The 18,962-nt window shown below is 35.2% G+C and overlaps 1 protein-coding gene across 8 annotated transcripts in view; it reads left to right on the top strand.

The window, feature by feature from the left end:
* LOC117117049 (dynamin-binding protein-like) overlaps positions 1–18,962 on the top strand; it is a 64,171-nt gene that overhangs the window by 14,368 nt on the left and 30,841 nt on the right. For 5 of the 8 annotated variants that reach the window (XM_033261230.1, XM_033261232.1, XM_033261227.1 and 2 more), the window contains exons 1-6: positions 1,312–1,629; positions 3,340–3,459; positions 4,022–6,403; positions 7,010–7,243; positions 8,175–8,263; positions 10,079–10,220. In XM_033261230.1, coding sequence (XP_033117121.1) covers positions 1,350–1,629; positions 3,340–3,459; positions 4,022–6,403; positions 7,010–7,243; positions 8,175–8,263; positions 10,079–10,220 — 3,247 coding nt within the window. In that variant the 5' untranslated portion in view covers positions 1,312–1,349. Of the gene's footprint in view, positions 1–1,311; positions 1,630–3,339; positions 3,460–4,021; positions 6,404–7,009; positions 7,244–8,174; positions 8,264–10,078; positions 10,221–18,962 lie in introns of those variants that run through there. The other 3 variants (XM_033261226.1, XM_033261228.1, XM_033261229.1) reach the window with 2 other exon arrangements.

Raw genomic sequence — 18,962 nt, 5'->3', positions numbered from 1 at the left:
AGTTTATTATATGTCATTATTGATTTAGTAGATTCTATAATTTTGAATTTCACTGCAGTATACTGTACAGTAGTACTGAATCATTGAACAAAGTTTTTGTCAGTGATGCAAACAACTTACAAAACGTGGCTGCACTGGGAGAGAAATTGCGCATTTGTTTCGTGTTTATGAGCAACGTACAGCAATCACCGTAACTACCCAGCCTATTAACTTGAATAACATGATACGTTTTCATCATCTTGAAGACTCATTTGGCGGTTTACTGCTGTAGTCTATAATTAGACAAACAGATTAGATTACGTAAATTTATAGTAAGATAAATGGCCTTCATAATTAAAATCTTTAATGTGGAAGTAATAGAGTTAATCCTAAATCAAAGGCCTGGATTCTCAATTTTGGAATCTGGATCAAATCTGACCCACCAGAGAATTGACACCAACCTGGTGTAAAAGTACAGTAATATTTGTGATGAAGTAGCTATACTCTGCATGGCCTTTGAAAATAATGCAGGAAATGTATATTTAAAAATCCATTATCACTGTGTAGTGTGTCACGAATATTGTATAACCATTCAAATACAATACCATAGGTTTGCAATTGTGATGTCGTTCTATGTGGCATATTATTGTTGGTGTCTGTGTCAAATGATCTTGATTATAGCCACATTAAATAGCTAAACAAGGGGCGGATGAGCTCCTCGGAGCCAATGGCCAAACCGTGCTTAAGTGAATAGGTTTAGTTAGATAAGTGTTATTTTCTTGGTACGTTTTTCATGTTTATGTTCCATAGAGGTCCATTAATATGCGCTCTGCAAGTCGACCATTATTATTATTATTATTATTACATTTGACTTGCTGTAGCTTTGGTGAGGTTCCCTGTACTTTACTTAAAAATATCATCCATTAATATAATGCCAATCAACAAAAATGAAGACAAAAAGGCATGGTCAACTTGACCCAGTCCCCATCTATGGTGGGCAGTGTTTGGTGATGGCCCTATGTTACATTTATGCGTCATAGAATTGTAGGGGGTGGGGGTGAATTTGTTGACAGGGTGGTCTAACAACAATTGTGGAGTTAAAGTGAGAAGCCCTGGTCTGGCTTCAAGCAGCTTAGGCTCCTGGTTGCCTAGAAAACTGCAATTTTTATCAATTTTAAGCATTTCATGTTTTATAATCTATTGGCTAATGGAGCTTGGCCTGTTCCAGACCACCTAATCTTGGCACCGCCACTAGTATTTACAATACGCTGGCCCGCGCACCAAATACTAACAGTACGAGTTAATCTAATTAATTTTGGTTCTTTTATTTGAAGATGAAAGTTGATTTGTAATGTGAGTGAGATTGTGACATGGAGGCTGGAACTTCTGCCCAGGCGAACTTCAACTTTGACACGACAGACGTGGACGAACTACCTTTGCAGTCAGGGGACATTGTTCAAATTATAGAGATCGTTGATGAGAATTGGGCAATCGGAACAGCTAATGGAAGAACGGGACGATTTCCTACCAGCTTTGTGTCACCCGTCGAAGAACCAGGCAGTGCAGGAACTAATTATCACAGTGGAGAGTTTGTTGTTGCTATAGAAACATTCTTAGCTGACACTGATGGTGACCTTGGTTTTAACAAAGGTACAGTATTTGTCCATGTCTTGTCTTCTACACATGTTATTTTAATATTGTATTTGTAGTTAACAAGCCTTCTAATTTTATTAATACACAATATGCATGTGGACAGCTCCAATATACTGTACTAATAATTATTAAAATTAGTACTTTTTAAATTTTTTTTATTGTTATTTATTTTAATTGGATATTTATTTACTGTTTTTATTGTTGTTTTTGCCGCTTTTATTTGATTATTGTTATAATTGTTGGTTTTTTTTGTCAAAAAATATAATAAACGTTACAAAAGAAAATACAAGGCAAGTTTTACAAAAAAAATAACTGGCAAATAATTATGAAACTAAAGTCAAGAATAACAAAAGTGGCAGAGCCACTGTCACCCTAAAAGAATGTGTTATTCCGTATTTCTATTGTCATAATTGTTGTTTTCTAAAAATATACTTATGGCCATGATAACAATAATGATATCTGAGCGAAGAATAAATAACAGTTTAAATAATATATTGTTTTAAGGTTTGCATGGCATAATAATTAATGTATGTGGCAAAGACGAGCCAAACCAGTCACTCGTCGCAAATATTGATTTTTAGATACAGGGTTAATCAGGAAATTGAGATGAAATGGTGAAAGATTCATTTAAATCCAATATTTCGTTATGAAGTTACAAGAGTTTAAACATACAGCTGTTTAAAGAATAGTATTTGAGAAATCAGCCTTCAAAGTTTATGATTTCGGGCATTTCTTTAGCAGAAACCATCACCAAACATTGTTGTTTTAAAATTGGAATTTGGGGAGAATAACGGCATAGCATGATGTATAGAATAGGTTAGTTAATAGTGCAATAAAGTAGATTTCCAAATTTTTGATATTTCAGCATGTTTTGGCCATTATCTCCGAAACAGGATTTGCGACGATGACTGGTTTGGCTTGTCGTTGCCACATTATTAATGCTTGCGGTACACCACATCGATACAATTCTGAGAAGAACTGTTGTTTGTTGAGAACGTCTCAATTTATATTATAATTAATCAACATTTTTAATGTTGTCATGTATTGTTATTGTATCATATCCATAAACTGTATTAAGTGGTGGTGGTTGTAATTGGATTTAATTGAAATATAATATATCTTGCGTTACTTCCAAGATTTCATTGCTATCTCAGCAACTTCTTCAGGGAAACTGATGTATTTACACAGATCAAATTGTCACATGATCACTCAAGCATGAAATTGAATTTGAATAATCATGTTACAACAATTCCTCCAGTACTGCCGGTAGCTTGTATCCACAGTCATGATTGAGCGTGGGATGCCAAGTCCAAATTTCCATAGACTTTTTCTTCCTTGGCAAATACTTCTCTTCTCGCAGGAGAGCGAGTCATATTCATTTGAGTGATTCTATGGTTACTGTAGCTTTAATATGTTCCCCTACTGCAGTGAGTGTTTCCTTTGGTTTTCACATGTTCAAAAAACTGGATTCCAATCATCTGGCAGCTTCACCCTCATACTGTATATTTCATTGAAAAGTGTAAATGTAACAATAATAAATGTCACATGATATTCTCCATACTTTCACCCTGTCAATCGATCAGTCAGTCAACCAATAATTTATTTGTGTTGCTTGCTTGCAATTTAATCTGCTTAACCTGAATACCTGTATATAAAATCACATAAATTTGATTAAAATCATTAAAAAAAAAAACTATATATTTTCAGGTGATACAATTGAAATTGTCACACAAGTAGATGAGAATTGGTTGAGAGGTCGTATTAATGGCAAAGAAGGAATTTTCCCGTGTACTTACATCATTCAACATGGAGGGACAAGTCAAAGTGGTAAGCAAAATTATTTTACATTTTTTAATTGATTTTGTAACTTGATATTACAGTTATAGTTATAGATTTGATGAGGACATTGGTGCTGATTTTCACATTCAATTTTAATCCATGTTTAAAAAAAAAAGGATTAAAATAGTCCTATTGTTATAGTTTTAATACATAGTTCTTATATAGTATATAAAACATTTTTTGTTTGATAATAGAAAATGATTCAATAAAGTCATGTTTATAAAATTTACTGCTGTACCACCTAATGTACCATCTAATCATGTATTTTTCACTTCAAGTAACATGTATTTTGTCAATGAAAAGTTGTGTATTCTAACATTTCTTTGTGTTAATCAAAGTTTTGGTAATTCCAGTTGATTTGCTGTAGTTAAAGGTACTGGGTATGAACAACATGATTCCATGCCCTTAAACAACCCATTCATTTGCATGAGCCTTGATACAGAGTCACTGTCTACCAAAAAAAATTGGGGTTGGGGAAACCTAAAACTTAAATAAAACTATGAATAGCTCAAATAAGATAGTAAACAATAATTGTTGATTTCTTTTTAAGGTTTAACCTGCAGAGTGATTACAAGCAGCGTTGGCCAACTCAGTGATGAATTAACTGTCTCTGAAGGTGATGTCATTACTAATTTGGAAAAGGTTGATGATGATTGGTTTAGAGGAAGCTGCAATGGCAGAACAGGATTGGTTCCAGCTCTGTGTGTAGAAATCATTGAAGATAACACCCATGGTGGCAACACTGCCAGTGTTAATTTTAATTTAGAAGACTTCAGTTCAGTAGTCAAGCAGGGTGAAGACATTAGTCATGTTAAATCTGAAGCAATTGGCACAGAACCTTCTGTGACAGAATCTTCCGGTAGCTCCCAACCGTCAGCAATATCACTCTTTCCCTTTAGTGCAGAGTCCAAAAAAGAATTAAGTTTCATGGACAATGAGCAAATCAGACTTTTGTATCGAATTGATAACGATTGGCTCGTCGGAAACATTGATGGCAATGTTGGGATGTTTCCAGCATCGTTTGTCAACGTGGTCGTTGATGTTCCGGACGGCTATGATGAACGACCACAGAGTTACAAAGACTTGTGTAAAACTGGTGTGAATTCTAAAGAAATTGAATCAAACAATAGTAATAATATAGAGAAGCCTGGTATTCTTGAATTACCTAATGCAAATCAGGGAAAGAAAGGAAGAGTGCTTTTTGATTTTGAAGGACAGACTGAACAAGATCTAAGTGTCAAAAAAGGGGATGTCATTACAATTGTTGAACAATTGGACACTGAATGGTATGAGGCTCAGAATGATATGGGTAGTATTGGTTTCATTCCAGTAAGTTATGTTAAGGTATTGGAGAAACTAAAGTCTCCATCTTTAAAACGACAAGCCCCACCTCCACCCATTAAGAAAAGAACCCCTGTCGGTAAGAAACCCCCACTTCCCGCCAAGTCGGCGAAGGCTGCTGAATTGGTGCCAAACATTCCTAACGGAGCGAGTGAATTGTTAGATATTTTTGGACCCATTCCGGATACTTCAGGTAATTCCAAGGATAATTCCCCAGTAATTCTGAGCCCAGTAAATAGACCAAAGCCAGCATTAGCACCTAAGCCATCTCCCACTCACAAACCAGTTAATACTGTGACAAACTTACTTGACTTAGACCCATTCCCAGTCACTGACACAACAAGCATTCCTTCATCAGGTCCATCAGGAAATTCTTCAAAACCAGTATTTTTGCCATCAAACCTTCCAAGAACAGAAAAACAAGGTGCGTCTTCTGTAAGCCCTTCAATTTCAAGTACAGTGGGCTCAACGCTTATTGATTTTAGTCCTTCGGACAAACCGCAAACGTCTGTATTAACTCCAGTCATTCATAATTCAAGTGCAATAACAACAGACCAGCCACAATCTCCAACAAAAGTGATAGTGAAGCAAGGGTCTGTTGATAGTCTCTCTGGTATTCTAACTGCCAAGCCATTTGGTGCTGCATCAACTACTGTGCGATCAGTGCATAGGCCAGTCGCAAAGACCTCCCCAGAAAAGCAACCAGCACAAAGTAACTTCAGTTCAGGAGCAGTAGATATCTCCCTCGCTAATGTATTCAACCAGAAAGTAAATAGTGCATTTGATTCTGTGGACCCTTTGCTGGAATCATTTGGAACACCAGTTACTACTTCAGATTCATTTAATCCATTCAATGCAAATGATAATCAGCAAATAATTCCTTCAAAAAACACTGCACAACCATCCACATCAAAAACATCAGATACAAGCTCCACAGCTCGGAACATTACTCCATTTTCAGCAGCTGTTGAGGAGATCTTCGCCAAGGGCACTAAAGAGAAGGTTCCGCCTATTCGCCAACCATCACCGAATCCATTTGCGCCAGCTACAGTGGAAGAAAGCAAAGATTTGAATAAGGCGTCAGCAAATCCTTTCAGTGCTGAAGATAACTTGGGATTTTGCGATGATTTTGAGGTGGATACTCAGCTTGGTAAAATGCCAAGAGATGAAAGCGTGAACTCTGAACTCTCATCTGATGATTTTAATTCTTTGATGCCAAGTTTTGTTATTAAACCAGTTGATACTATTGAACCACCATCTGATACAAAATCAGCCTTTATTTTACCTCCTCCCCCATCACCTGCTAAGCGCACCGGATTACATATTGATAAACCAAAACCAAAAAAGTTTAATCAGAATTCAGCCGTACCTCGTCCAAGACCTCGCCCACAGAGCATGACGAATAATGGGCAAGGTGGTACTTATATTCCGGAACCAAGTTTCCCCTTGATTGCATCTCAGCAGGCACTATTAACAAATGACCTAGTTGGTTTTGAGGTCAGTTCCAACTCTGCAACTGATATTACAGATGATGATGCTGGACAACCACCTCCTGCATATCCCCCACCAGAACTCCCGTCTGATGTCGATGGTAAGTAATCTGAATAATTTGATGATTATTATATTATTATGATATAAATATGTATAAATCCATTTATTATTAAGGTTGTAATTTCGCAGCACTGGAGCCAGACCCATATAAAACCAGGGCTCTCACTCCGCCCGATGGTATGGAGAACACAGCGGCACGGCGCACACACAAAGAATCGTTTTCGGTGACGATCCATTCAGACTGCAACCGACAATCAGCAGACAACATCGTGTCATCTAGCACTCACAGGGAGTGGAGTTAGATTTGTAGTATGACCGTCTTACAATGCTGTGAGCGCCCAGCTTTACATGAGTCGGATTAACCTTCCCACAAACAATTAAGCTCTACTTTTATGTCAAGTAAAATATTAAAAGTTTTGTATATATTCTTAGGCGTAAACAAATGTCGGGGACAATTTTGAGTGCATGGCCGGGATTGTGTGTCTTATCATCTCCGACATTGCATAGGAAGAGAAAAATTTCACTGCCTTTTCTCAAAAGTAACAGTATACTTTATAATCAATGCTAAGCGACATAATGGTGAAACGGAATAATGTTAAATATTGAATAAATTAACTTTATTAAATTTGTTTTGGTCATTTTTTAGATGGTATACTGACTGATGAATCGTCGCTAGTTGTTGGTGACCTCCTGGGTCTAGTTGGTTCTGACACCGTACAAGATGAAGATGTAAAGCCTAGGAGAAGTGCACCCTCTAGACCACTCAAAGAACCGACAAAGAAAAACGTCCCTCCCCGACCAGCGCCACCTAGACCAGTAAACATGCCAAGGTACCAACCATATAAACAAGGCGAAGAAGAAGTACTTGTACAAAGACAGGGTAATAAACATTTCTAGATATTAATTTTACAATGTTTTTACCATGTAAATCAAGACCTTCTAGAGACGTGTTTCTACTGAATATCTAGAAAGAAAAGATTCTCCTATTGTTTTATTATCGGAAGCAAGACAAGAACTGCATTGCAACTGCATTTTTGATTCCACATGAAACGGTTTCTTGACTGATATACATACAACAAACCCAAAATGCAATTTAAAATGACCTTTTATAAAAAAGGCTTTAACAAGACAACAATATTTTCGCTACCAAGATAAATCAAACAATGAAGATTCCTCCGGTTCGAATACCAGCTCATGACGGTACAAATAGAACATTTGTTAAACTTTAGTTCTTACACTACTTTGAACAAAAGAGAATATTTTGTTGAGAAGTTTGACATTTGTTCTACTGATTCCTCCTAAAAAGAAATTATGATATTGTCAGTACTATATCAGTGATAGGCCTACTGGATCACTGGACTAGTGGAACACATCCAACATTTTTGGTGATTATTTAAGAATATGTCCAAAGGTAAAATGTAGGAGGTCTAAATTATTGACGTCTGAAGTATTTTACTAAGTCTGATAAGAATTAACTCCCAATTATGTCCTTTTCAAAAATTCTACTAGTACTAGACATAGACCTACAGTACTGGCTAAGCTGATCTTAGGTCAAATTAGGCCGCTATTTATCTTACCGTTCTTTTGGACCCAAAAAAATAAACAAAAACCAAAAAGAACGGTTCTTTTTTGTGGCCCCATTTCTACTGCCACAAAGAACCATTCTTAAAAAGGGACGGCCCTTAAGAACGGTTCTTTTTTGTCAGTAGAAACAGGCCCAAGGAATGCTGTAAAGGTCACCCTATATGAATATTGTTTTAAGAAAAACAAAAGAACATTTTTTCACGTAATATCCTTTGGTACTATTTCAGAAGATGTTACAGCAGTAGATGCTTCCCAAACAAAGGACATGGTTGCAGCACTAAAAGCAAGCATGGCAGAGTTTCAAAGTGAATTGGAGGTTAGTAAGAAAATGTTAGCTTTGATAGGCATACATAGCAGTAGTCTAAACTTGCTAAAAAGTGTTGGTTTCAAAATTGTCAACTGCACGGGTGTATGTGGGGAGTGGGGGATGGTGGCAAATTCTGTCTTCTATCTTCATAATGTTGCACTCATTTGACACTTTCTTTGTAGATGCACTGCTTCTTCCATTATTCATGCTTTTGTTTCATCCATTCATTCTCTTTTTTACTCACTACCTAAATCCAAAATTTACAGACTCCTATAGGCTTCAAAACTCTGCTGCATGAATTATAACATTCACAAAACATCGCTCTCACATCACCCCTGTTCTGCAAGACCTACACTGGCTTCCCATTGATTCCCGCATTAAAGTCGGATGAAAAATGATTTGATATGTTGTAGATCTGATTTTTCTAAGACAGAAAAAATTTGTTTGACGAAGAACTGGGGAACGGTGAATGAGATACAGATTTTTAAATATCAGTTCTACAACATATCAAAATTTTTTTTTCCTTTTGAGCCCGACTTTAAGTTCAAAATCTTGCTATTTACTTTCAAAGAACTCTGTTTAAGCAACCTATCTGCATTCATTAGATCATCTTATAATTTTTTTGCTTTCCATTCCCTGCACATCGTAACACTTTTATTGTGTCTATCAACGATGAGTCTAACCTTGGCATTTCTGAGTCATACTAATTAAATCATTAAAGCGACAATGGAGATTTGCCAGAACAGACCCATCTCAAATTGTTTTCCATGAAAAAATTCCTGTCAATACAGTACAGAACCCAGATTTTACAAATTTTTTGATTTAACAAATTTTTGATTTTTATGTACACCATTCACCGTTGAAGTTATCGATGAATGCAAAAATCTGTTTTTTTAACACCTAATATGTCAGAAAAAACATTCTAGATTGTGAAATAAATTGTTCCTGTGCGTTTGAACTATCATTTTATTTGTGTTTCTATATTGTTAGTCCTTTGATCATAATTTTGATTATCAGCAATGGCAATTCGTGCAAAAACACATGCTTAAATTATGGAGAGCTACAAAAAAATATATTTGAAATAGGTTTTTTCATCTTAAAGGAACATTTGATTCCCAACTAAATCTTTTTAAAGTTTTGTCCTGGTTTTCTGTTTTCATTGTTTATTTTTTTTTGCTTCCCGCACTGAAGATTGCCAATTATTTTTTTTAAAGTTTTTAAAAATATTTAAAATTGCTTTTTGTATCACTTAGTAAAAAGTCATGGTACACATTTGTCAATCTACAAGTGATGTTTTTTTTTTCTCTTAACTAAATACCATACAAGGCTTGCATTCTCAAAACCAGCGTATAGTCGATAAATGTTAAACTGAGTACTTAGCGTAAGAAAGTGTCAGTATTATTGTATACTTTAGTACAGAGAAGCCGTAATACTTTTACTCATAACTTTGGCAATAAGTCGATTCCAGTAAGCGACCTATCATGTTAGTGCTTATATTGTGTGGAATATGAATATATTAAAAGCCAATTTTCTTGCCTTAGTCACTGATGCAAGTTTTGGCATGCGGCTGTTCCAATGCAAAACAATGTAACTGCACAAAAATACAATATTGTTGTTGTTTTGCCATTTGATGGCTTTGTTGATAAGCTTTAAAGTGGATACTGCTATGTTTCAACCTATTAGGTGCTAGCAGGTGATGGCAAAATAAATAAATAATAAGATTTGTAAATGTAACATCTTACCTTGAGTAGCTTCCAAGGCCATGTTTATGGCGAATTTGAATATTAAATAAATATATATTATTGTATGCTCTTTAATTTGTAGAGACAAACCAAAGAGAAACAGCAGCTGGAACAAGAGATGTCTTTCCTCGAGTGTGATGCATCCGACAATGTAATGGTTGAAAAATACAATGAAGTTGTTCACAACATCACTCAACTGACTGACAAAGTAGCATCACTAAAAGGTTGGTAGCATTCCTGTTCCTAAGGTTTAATTATGTTCTGTCTTCTACACAATTCACACGAGAGGTATAATCTACTAAGTATTAACAGGGATATCTATTCTGATATTTCCCTACTGAGATTCTTTGCTTGAACACAACTTAATACAAATGCTGGAAAAAGTGAGTATCATGGACATTTCCGTAATGTCAATCAAACTTATCTGGATTTTTCAAAAAATGGACCCATTTTATGCATAAAATTACATAATTTGGACCCATTTTTAAAAATGCGGACCCATTCTTTGTGGACCCATTAGGAAAATTGTATGGGAATATCCCAATAGCTGACTACGGCATTGATTGGATGGCGGAGACCAAACATTTTCCTGATTGTAAAACTTTTTTTTTTACAAACCAATAATACATTTGGAATATATGTTGTAATTAACTATGTAATTATGTAATTTTGTAAAAGTAATTTGGCATGCTGGAATGTCGCGCACCAGCGATTTTCAGCATAATAAGGGTTAATACAAATGTTGGAAAAAATGAGTACCATGGACATTTCCGGAGTGTCAATCAAACTCTCCGATCAGAACAAGGCCAGAAATGTGTGTTTTCTACAAACAAATGTGTCTATTAGGTACATTTACACTACAGTAGAACCCCTCATTTACGAACCCTGATTTTACGAATTCCCGATTTTACGAACGTAAAATCATGTAATTATTGTCATAAATAAAGTTCCTATTTCATGAACAAAACACACACCCGTGTCAAAAATTAATCGACGGTTTGCTGTACACTATCAGCGATCTCTACTACAGATAGTGTGCTTTGAATACACCGACATTCAACATGGCGATCATACTTTATGTCTGCAGCCGTGAGAAAACTCTGCCCAATGCGTAACTTTTCGGCGTATCGATAGGCGCATGATTTATTCATCTCTGAATACACCACCCTCATATCGTAATTTAATGAACCCTCTAATTATGAATGGAATTTATTTATCAAATCTAACTAATGTTAATCTACCATTTCATTATTTCCTCCATAAAATAAGACACGGACACCCACATTTTCTTTTTATAACTTTATTATTCATTTAATAAATGCAGGCGGAGAACAATCGTATTGCATACAAAAAAAGTCCAAGCGCCGTGTCTACAGCCAATCAGCGCTCTTTTAAAAATTGAGAACCCCTGGTTTCCGGGTTATTCTGTACAGGGTATTTACATGACGCCACAACCACATGGATCAAGTGAAAAACATTGGTTACTTGCCCTGTTGCGGCACCCGCTAGGCTGTGTTTCTTCATAAGCTAGAAGATAAGTCATATATTATTGCCTGAGAAAGAGAGAATAAAGTTTCTATACACATTAACAAGTATGTATAGTACTGTACATTATTATGATCGTTATTTTGAATTTCTTTCGAGCGCAAGTTGGAGTTTTGGCTCCAGTCCAACAAAATTTAAGTCCAGGCCTAGCCTAGCCCAGCCTAGCATATCGGTAGTGTAAATTAGTGTGTATGGTTAAAGGTAGTGCGCCCTTTAACCATACACACAGATCCTTGGCAAGTTCCTAGATATCTTGTGAACTTTTTTTTTTTACCGATATAGAGAGATATCTTTGGTATTTTTATAAGGATGTGCATTTTTACAACCAGCTAGGGAAACTATCCTTGATACAATTTGTTTATTTTTTTCAGTAACATTTCTGTTGGTGAAATTAATAACTTTGCAATAATTGTGGTAATTAAAATTTTACTTATTATCATACTTTGTATAGATCAATGCTTCTGCAAAGTTTTAGAAGGATACAAAATATTTTGTCAATCTGCAAATAACCAAACTTTAACTCTATTTATTTTGAAAATTAAAAATTTGCGTCACTTTGCTTTAAACAGCCGGGCAGATAAAAGCTAAAAAGTATATTGCATTTTAATTGAAAATTCAAAAGAAAAAATAGCTTCTGTCAATTTACAGACATTATACTGTTAATTAGTCTTTCAATGAGAGGAAAATATTTGATCAAAACAAACTAGGTTGGCTGATCAGGCAAAGCCCATTAATAATCATTTTCTCCATAGAGTACCACAGTTGTGTCATCAAGACGCCAGGTAGCACCCTCTCTTGCCAACCAGACATTGGTTACCGTTCATTACGCCTGAATGACCCTATAGGCTTTCTGGAATAGGCCTTTTAAAATCTAATATTTTACCATCGAAATGAACTAAAAACACAAAAGCTCGCATTATATTAGTTATCAAACACACATTTATTCATCAATTAAAAGTTACAAAGAAAAACTAAAGGCTAACTCAGACAGCGTCGGCCGACGCAGCCCGACTCGATTTATCATCGGGGACAGTCTTAAGCCGTCGTGAGAAATATTAAACATGTTTAATATTCTACTACGCAACTGCCCCCGACGCACACCATCGCATCTGTGTTTAACTCACACAGATCCGACGCGACAACAAATCGCGTCGGGCTGCATCGTACGACGCTGTCTGAGTTGGCCTTAAGATACAACATCTTAATAGTTACGTTAGAAATTGCGATCAATGGTTTGTCAGTGGGGAAAATGGCATCCAGTTGAATGCATTTTGCACACATAAACGTAAAGCTCTATCCAGACTATTAAACTTTCTTTGAGTAAAAGCTAATTGTATGCTAATTGTATGCCGATAATATATAGTCATGATGTGCCTATACGAGTCTCACCACGAAATGTGATGCATCGTTGGTGAAATCATATTGAGATATTGACCAAAATAGGTTTATAAAGTCAACATTTGACATTTTCAAAATTTTCAGTTTGATTTTAATATTTTTGAATAACTTGATACTTATTATTTTATGATTATTATTAATTTTCTTACTAAAATAATGTTCTCTGCGCATATTCTGTAACTCTAGTCCTATTATTTGTACAGGTTAGTTGTCTTTGAGGTCGATTTTCTCAAAACATGGTTTTCAAACACCTAAACTTTCAATGCACACATCTCTGGATCTGCTTATTCTAGGGAAGCCATTCAAAGACCAAATTAAAGCTTATATGTATCCTACCACAAATATAATAAAATTTATAAACTCAATTTTTCATTTTCTATTCCATGACACTCATTTTGTGGTGAGACCTCACATATATGCTCATGATATTGTATTATTGTATATCAGACATGGGACAGATGCAGTGAATATAGTGATAGCGCCATCAATAAATAAATACCTACTATAGCACTCTGTATGTTAAAAAACTGTACTACAGCATCCTGTAGGTAGCAATATGTTCTAGTGGCTTCTACTACATGTTTTTATTATCAGGAGTGTAAGTCAATATCTAGGCTAGACCCACCCATGCGAATGATGGCCAATGCAACTTTCTGAAGTGTCTATCAAACTTAGGCGCAATCAAATTAATCAAAACGACAAATCTGCGTCCAGACGCGTTTTCTATTGTTATACCTAAATGCGTCTGAAAACACCGTTTGGATAGGGCACTGTTTGGACGCCGATATTCCGTTTGGACTTTGCTCCTCCCCTTTTAATACGTCCGAGTGCATGCATCGTAAAACGCGTCTAGACGTTCTCTTAGCACCTTCCCTATACTCAAGACCGAACGTTTACCCGCTTTGCGAACGTCTTGCATACAATTTTAAATCTACCGCAAATGCCGGTCAAATTAAGTCTGGTCATACAACTAATTCATAATCGGAAAAATGTAGACCACACCATTTGCTGCAAATTTAAAGAACATCGCTAACACAGTAGTAGGCCTACTTACCATCTTCTTGCCTGAGATTTTTTCACTCGGGTCTCCATTTATTGGCTAAGAATTTTCACACAGTTATCAGCAGTCTATTTTTAGTATATATGACTTCCTTGACTGTCAATATAAATAGACTGGTTGTGAATGCAACATTCTCAACTGTCTATTTTTAGTGACTGACCCGGCACTATAAATAGACTGGTTGTGAATGCAACATTCTCAACTGTCTATTTTTAGTGACTGACCCGGCCTTTACTCGTCGACAAAATCAATTCTTCATTTGTATATTTTCCTTAATAATTCCATGTTTTTTAATTTGTAGTGGGATTATTTTCATCTTAAAAAAATTTAGTTTCTCAACTACAATGTATTATTTTATGCAGGCCTATTTATATTTTATTATGTGAATAAAAATACCAAGATGATAAATATACCAGTTTTTATTTGATTTAAATTATGCTTTACTTTAATTTTGTATCCTGTTCGTGGTTTCCATTATTATTATTATTATTATTATTATTATTATTATTATTATTATTATTATCATAACACAAAATGTTATGCAGCAAAACACGCACACATTCAAACACTTTCACTCTTCAAATAAATCATAATATGCAACAAAACAAGTACAAATGAAAGGAAACACTTTTTTGGTAACAACATATTTTAATTTGACAAAATGTTGAATTAAATTACAGTATGTACAATATTTTAAACGATACAAGTGATTACAGACACTGGGTTTATTGTTGAAGCGGTGAGCACGGCACTTGCCGTTTACTGCCTCCTTCAGGGCCCTTTCGCACTTAACAGTTGACCCTGGAAACTCTGTTTCCACTTGTCTAAATATAGCCAGCATCCTATTGGGGGAGAGAGACTCACGCTTTATCTTCTCCCCCTGCAGTACAACGGCTGTGCCGTTTAAATTGCACCTGCTAAGTTCGTCTGCACTGAACATGCAGTCCACCAACTGCCTAATAAATGACGTCGCAGTTGTACTGCTGGCCAATGACCGATGGTAACGCTCGTCGCTAAGGGGACACATACCCCCGATCATTACAATGCCACCTGCATTCGGTACCAGCTTCGGTGTTGGTGCAAGAAGCAGCGAAGGTACTGGTTTCGGCGTTGGCCTCTCAAGTTGTGGTGCGGCTGTTTTTTTTTTTTTTTTTTTTTTTTTTTTTTTTTATCTGGGACGGATCCAGAATTTTTCAAACGGAAGGGGATGGGAAGGGGGCACTACAGTTTCAGAATAGATAAGCGACAAATAAGACAGTATTGCCCACATAGGCCTACTGGATCCAGCCCTGATTATATTTCTTTTTTGTATTTTTAGGCAGTTTATGTTTAACACGTTTTTGAAATTTACAACGAATGACAATAAAACTAATTCATGTATTTAATAAAAATGCCAATAGGTTCTGGAAATGATATGGATGTTTCCATGGTAGATGTAAATATAGTGTAGATGTAAAATATGTAATTCTGACTGCAAAAAATAATATTAATACTAGACCCATATAAAATTTTTAAAAAAACAATAGCAAAAGCAAACATTTATTTAAATTTCATCACATATTTACGAAAGAAGAGTCAATCCATGTCAAATCAATTTATTGCAAGTGATTTATTTTTAGCTGATTACACGGCTGCAATAACTTCTAAACATACGCATGCCTACTCTATAAAAATAGAACTAAAAACATCAATCAGACCTATCATCAAGTTTTCTCCGATGATTAAATTGAACATCGTACGCATACACATAGGATCTGTGGCATACCGATTGATTTAGCCTAATTTATAGAATTAGAAGCCTATTTTTAGTATGTGCTATTTTTAGTATCAGTTGGTATACTTCCAACATTTCACACACAGCGGCGTATAAAGGCAAAGCATCCCAGCTGTGGGAATAAGTACATTTTTGAAGTAATCCGGTCAAAGTTGAAACTGCCTAGGCATCGGGGAGGCCTACACCACATACAATTATTTCCTGCCAAATAGGGCCTTAACAGTCAAGATGTAAGCCTAGGTCTACAGGCTATTATTTTTGAATTATTTTTACCTTTATTTTCATATAACCCTAGGCCTGGCCTATATTTTAGTCCCTAGTCTAGGCTAGCCTATTAAATATTATTAGGCCTAGTAGGATTACGTTACAGGCCCTATGCCTAACCTAGGCCTACACTATGGAACTCAATACTGTAGTTCAAACGGGCCGCATCTCAACGATACCCGCAATAGCATTAAAACATACTGTAGTAAATAATAGGAACCTAAAAAATGCGTCCGAACGATAGGCTATGAACAAAAACAAAGGCTTCCACAAACCGTTCAAACGCTTCTGGACGGTTCGAACGATTCGAACGATGGGCTATGAAGAATAACAAAAGCCTCCGCACACCGCTCAGACGCGTCTGGATGGTTCGAACCGTTCAGAAGCGTCTCGTGAACGGTGGAGCTTAGCTAATGAATATTCATAAAGTTGTTTTAATTAGGACGATTGAACACGTTCTTGTCGTTTTGAATAATTTGTCGATCGCGCCTTAAGAACTGACCACTTCAGAACAGTGCTAGGAATACATGTGTCCTACAGTACAAACAGACATGTGGTCTCAGAAACGTATATTTGTCACTGATCTCTACTATAATAGCTGGATTGCTCATCGGTCAATCTTGGTACAGAAAAAGTGAGGCCTCCGACGCCATGTTGGGAGGCCTAAGTGATGTACCAGTTTAGATAAGTTTCTTTTGGCATTTGTTTAGATTATAGTTAAAGTCAGGCTCCGGAGGAAAAAAATTTTTTGATATGTTGTAGAACTGATTTTTCTAAGACAGAAAAAAGTTGTTTGACGAAAAACTTGGGAACGGTGAATGAGACAGATTTTTTAATACTTAAAAACTGGGGGAATAAGGTGTAAAAATGGGCAGTACTTTTCAAAAATAAATTTAAATTAATGTAGGGATTGTTTTCAATGGATTGTATACTGCTAATCATGAATGTAATTCAGCAAGTGTTGAAGGTTTTGTAAATTTCACCAACCACAAAAATTGCTATTTTATTTTTCTTTCACCAGCACTTTTTATTTCACTCCCCTATACACTTAAAATTGTACGCTATTTTTGTTGCTCATTACTCTCATTTTCATATTTTCATTGCTACAGCACCTTAGTCAATTAATTAACACCTTATTTTTCTTAGAATAAAAGCTTGTGAAAGTTAAAAATGCAGAAGTGAAACACACACAACAACCAACAAAGTAGAACAATTAATATATTATATTATAAAACACACTTGTTTTGCAATGGTTAGAAATTTAAATACACAAATATTAGAATTGGTTTTGTTAATACTCTGTGCAGATTAATCGAATTGTGTTCGTAGTTACAATTGGCAGTGTAGATTTATAGTTGGTGCTCAGTTTTAACGCAGTGCAGGTTGATTTTGTGGTCAGTTTTAACTCGGTGCAGATTGATCTGTTTTAGTGGTTCACTTGTAGTAACTTCCGATACAGGTTGTTATATGACAAGGAACTAAACAAGGAAATGCTAAAGCTGATAAAGGTTACAGGCCAATAAAATTTGCTGTGTTTTTATTGTTCAGTTGTGATTTGCTATGGACACTGTTGTCATCCTGCTGGGAATAAACTAATTAATTTTCTCGAATGTTTACTTTAATATCTAAAATTGGTTTAATACCTATTTAATCAAGTTAATTTATTCATTCATCATGTTTACTCGAAGATATTTGAACTTCCATAAGTTTTTTCATGAGAATCCAAACATTGAGATGTACTCGCAAAGTACTTTTTATTGTACCTGTCCAGGTAAGGAAATTATTCAAACTTATTATTTATATTTATGTCTATGGAATTTGTTGAAAAGATAAATAACTTTACAATGAATATTTCCTCTTTCAATATGTGGTAGTTCAACCACATGTGGAGGAAAATGTTTATATATTATTTGTTCAAATTCATTATTTAGATTTATGTCAATGGATTTTATTGAAAAGATAACGTTACAATGAATTAATGAATGTAGTAGTTCAACCATGGAGGAATGTGTTTAAATATATCATTTCTTCAACCAGATATATGTACCTTTAAGGTTTAATAGTCTTTCTCAGCAACAGGTTGGAAACATACGAATCTATATTTATAAGAATAGATTATGGCATGTGCTATAGCAGTAGCATCTGAAAACAATGATTTAGACGACGAAGGTAGGAAGTGAACTGATCTTGTGGTGTAGACAAGCCTGTGTTTCCTATGGACATAGGGTTCCTTAAACTTTTAGTAATAAAAACTAACAAGGAAATACTAAAACTTTTAGTTCGTAGTCCCATACCGCACATTCCAACCACAACCTACTAAAACACAAATACACAATTCTGATTTCAAAATATTAAGTAAAATTGATACAAATTGAAATTATTTGATTATTCAGTTCTTGTGGTTTTTTTTTTTTTTTTTTTTTTTTAATTTTTTAAATTTTTTAAAGGTTGTTACCACTGCTTCATTTGAGAAATGTCTTTTTTGTTTGGGCTTGAGCAGTTGGATACTTGATATATTTTTGAGGTGCGACATGGGTGCTAGCACTTTGTAGCTGAAAAGAAAGATGCAACCATCCCATGGCAAAACAACTGCTATTATATTTTTGTTAAGTTACGTTGTTTGCCTTGGAATGGCTGTGCTATATAAATGCCAAGAGTGATATAATATACAATTAAGTTGTAAATTACGAGTTTAGGTTTATGTGCAACTGAAATTAGTTTCATTTTTTTATTTCAAAATTAAGAAATAAGTGAAAGTGTATATAATATGTAGGTATAATTAAAATGTATGGTTTAGTTGTGCTTTTCCAATTGAAATTAGTTTTATTAATTTACTTTTGTCTGTACTTGGTTTGTTACTTTTGCTTTATTTTACCATCAGTAATTCAGTAATTCTTCATATTGTTAGTGGCATCACCTATGAGC

Source organism: Anneissia japonica, unplaced genomic scaffold (assembly GCF_011630105.1).
Source record: "Anneissia japonica isolate Jap-2015-1 unplaced genomic scaffold, ASM1163010v1 scaffold7493_len91406_cov152, whole genome shotgun sequence".
Lineage (NCBI taxonomy): Eukaryota > Metazoa > Echinodermata > Crinoidea > Comatulida > Comatulidae > Anneissia > Anneissia japonica.
This window is presented reverse-complemented; position numbering and strand designations above follow the sequence as displayed.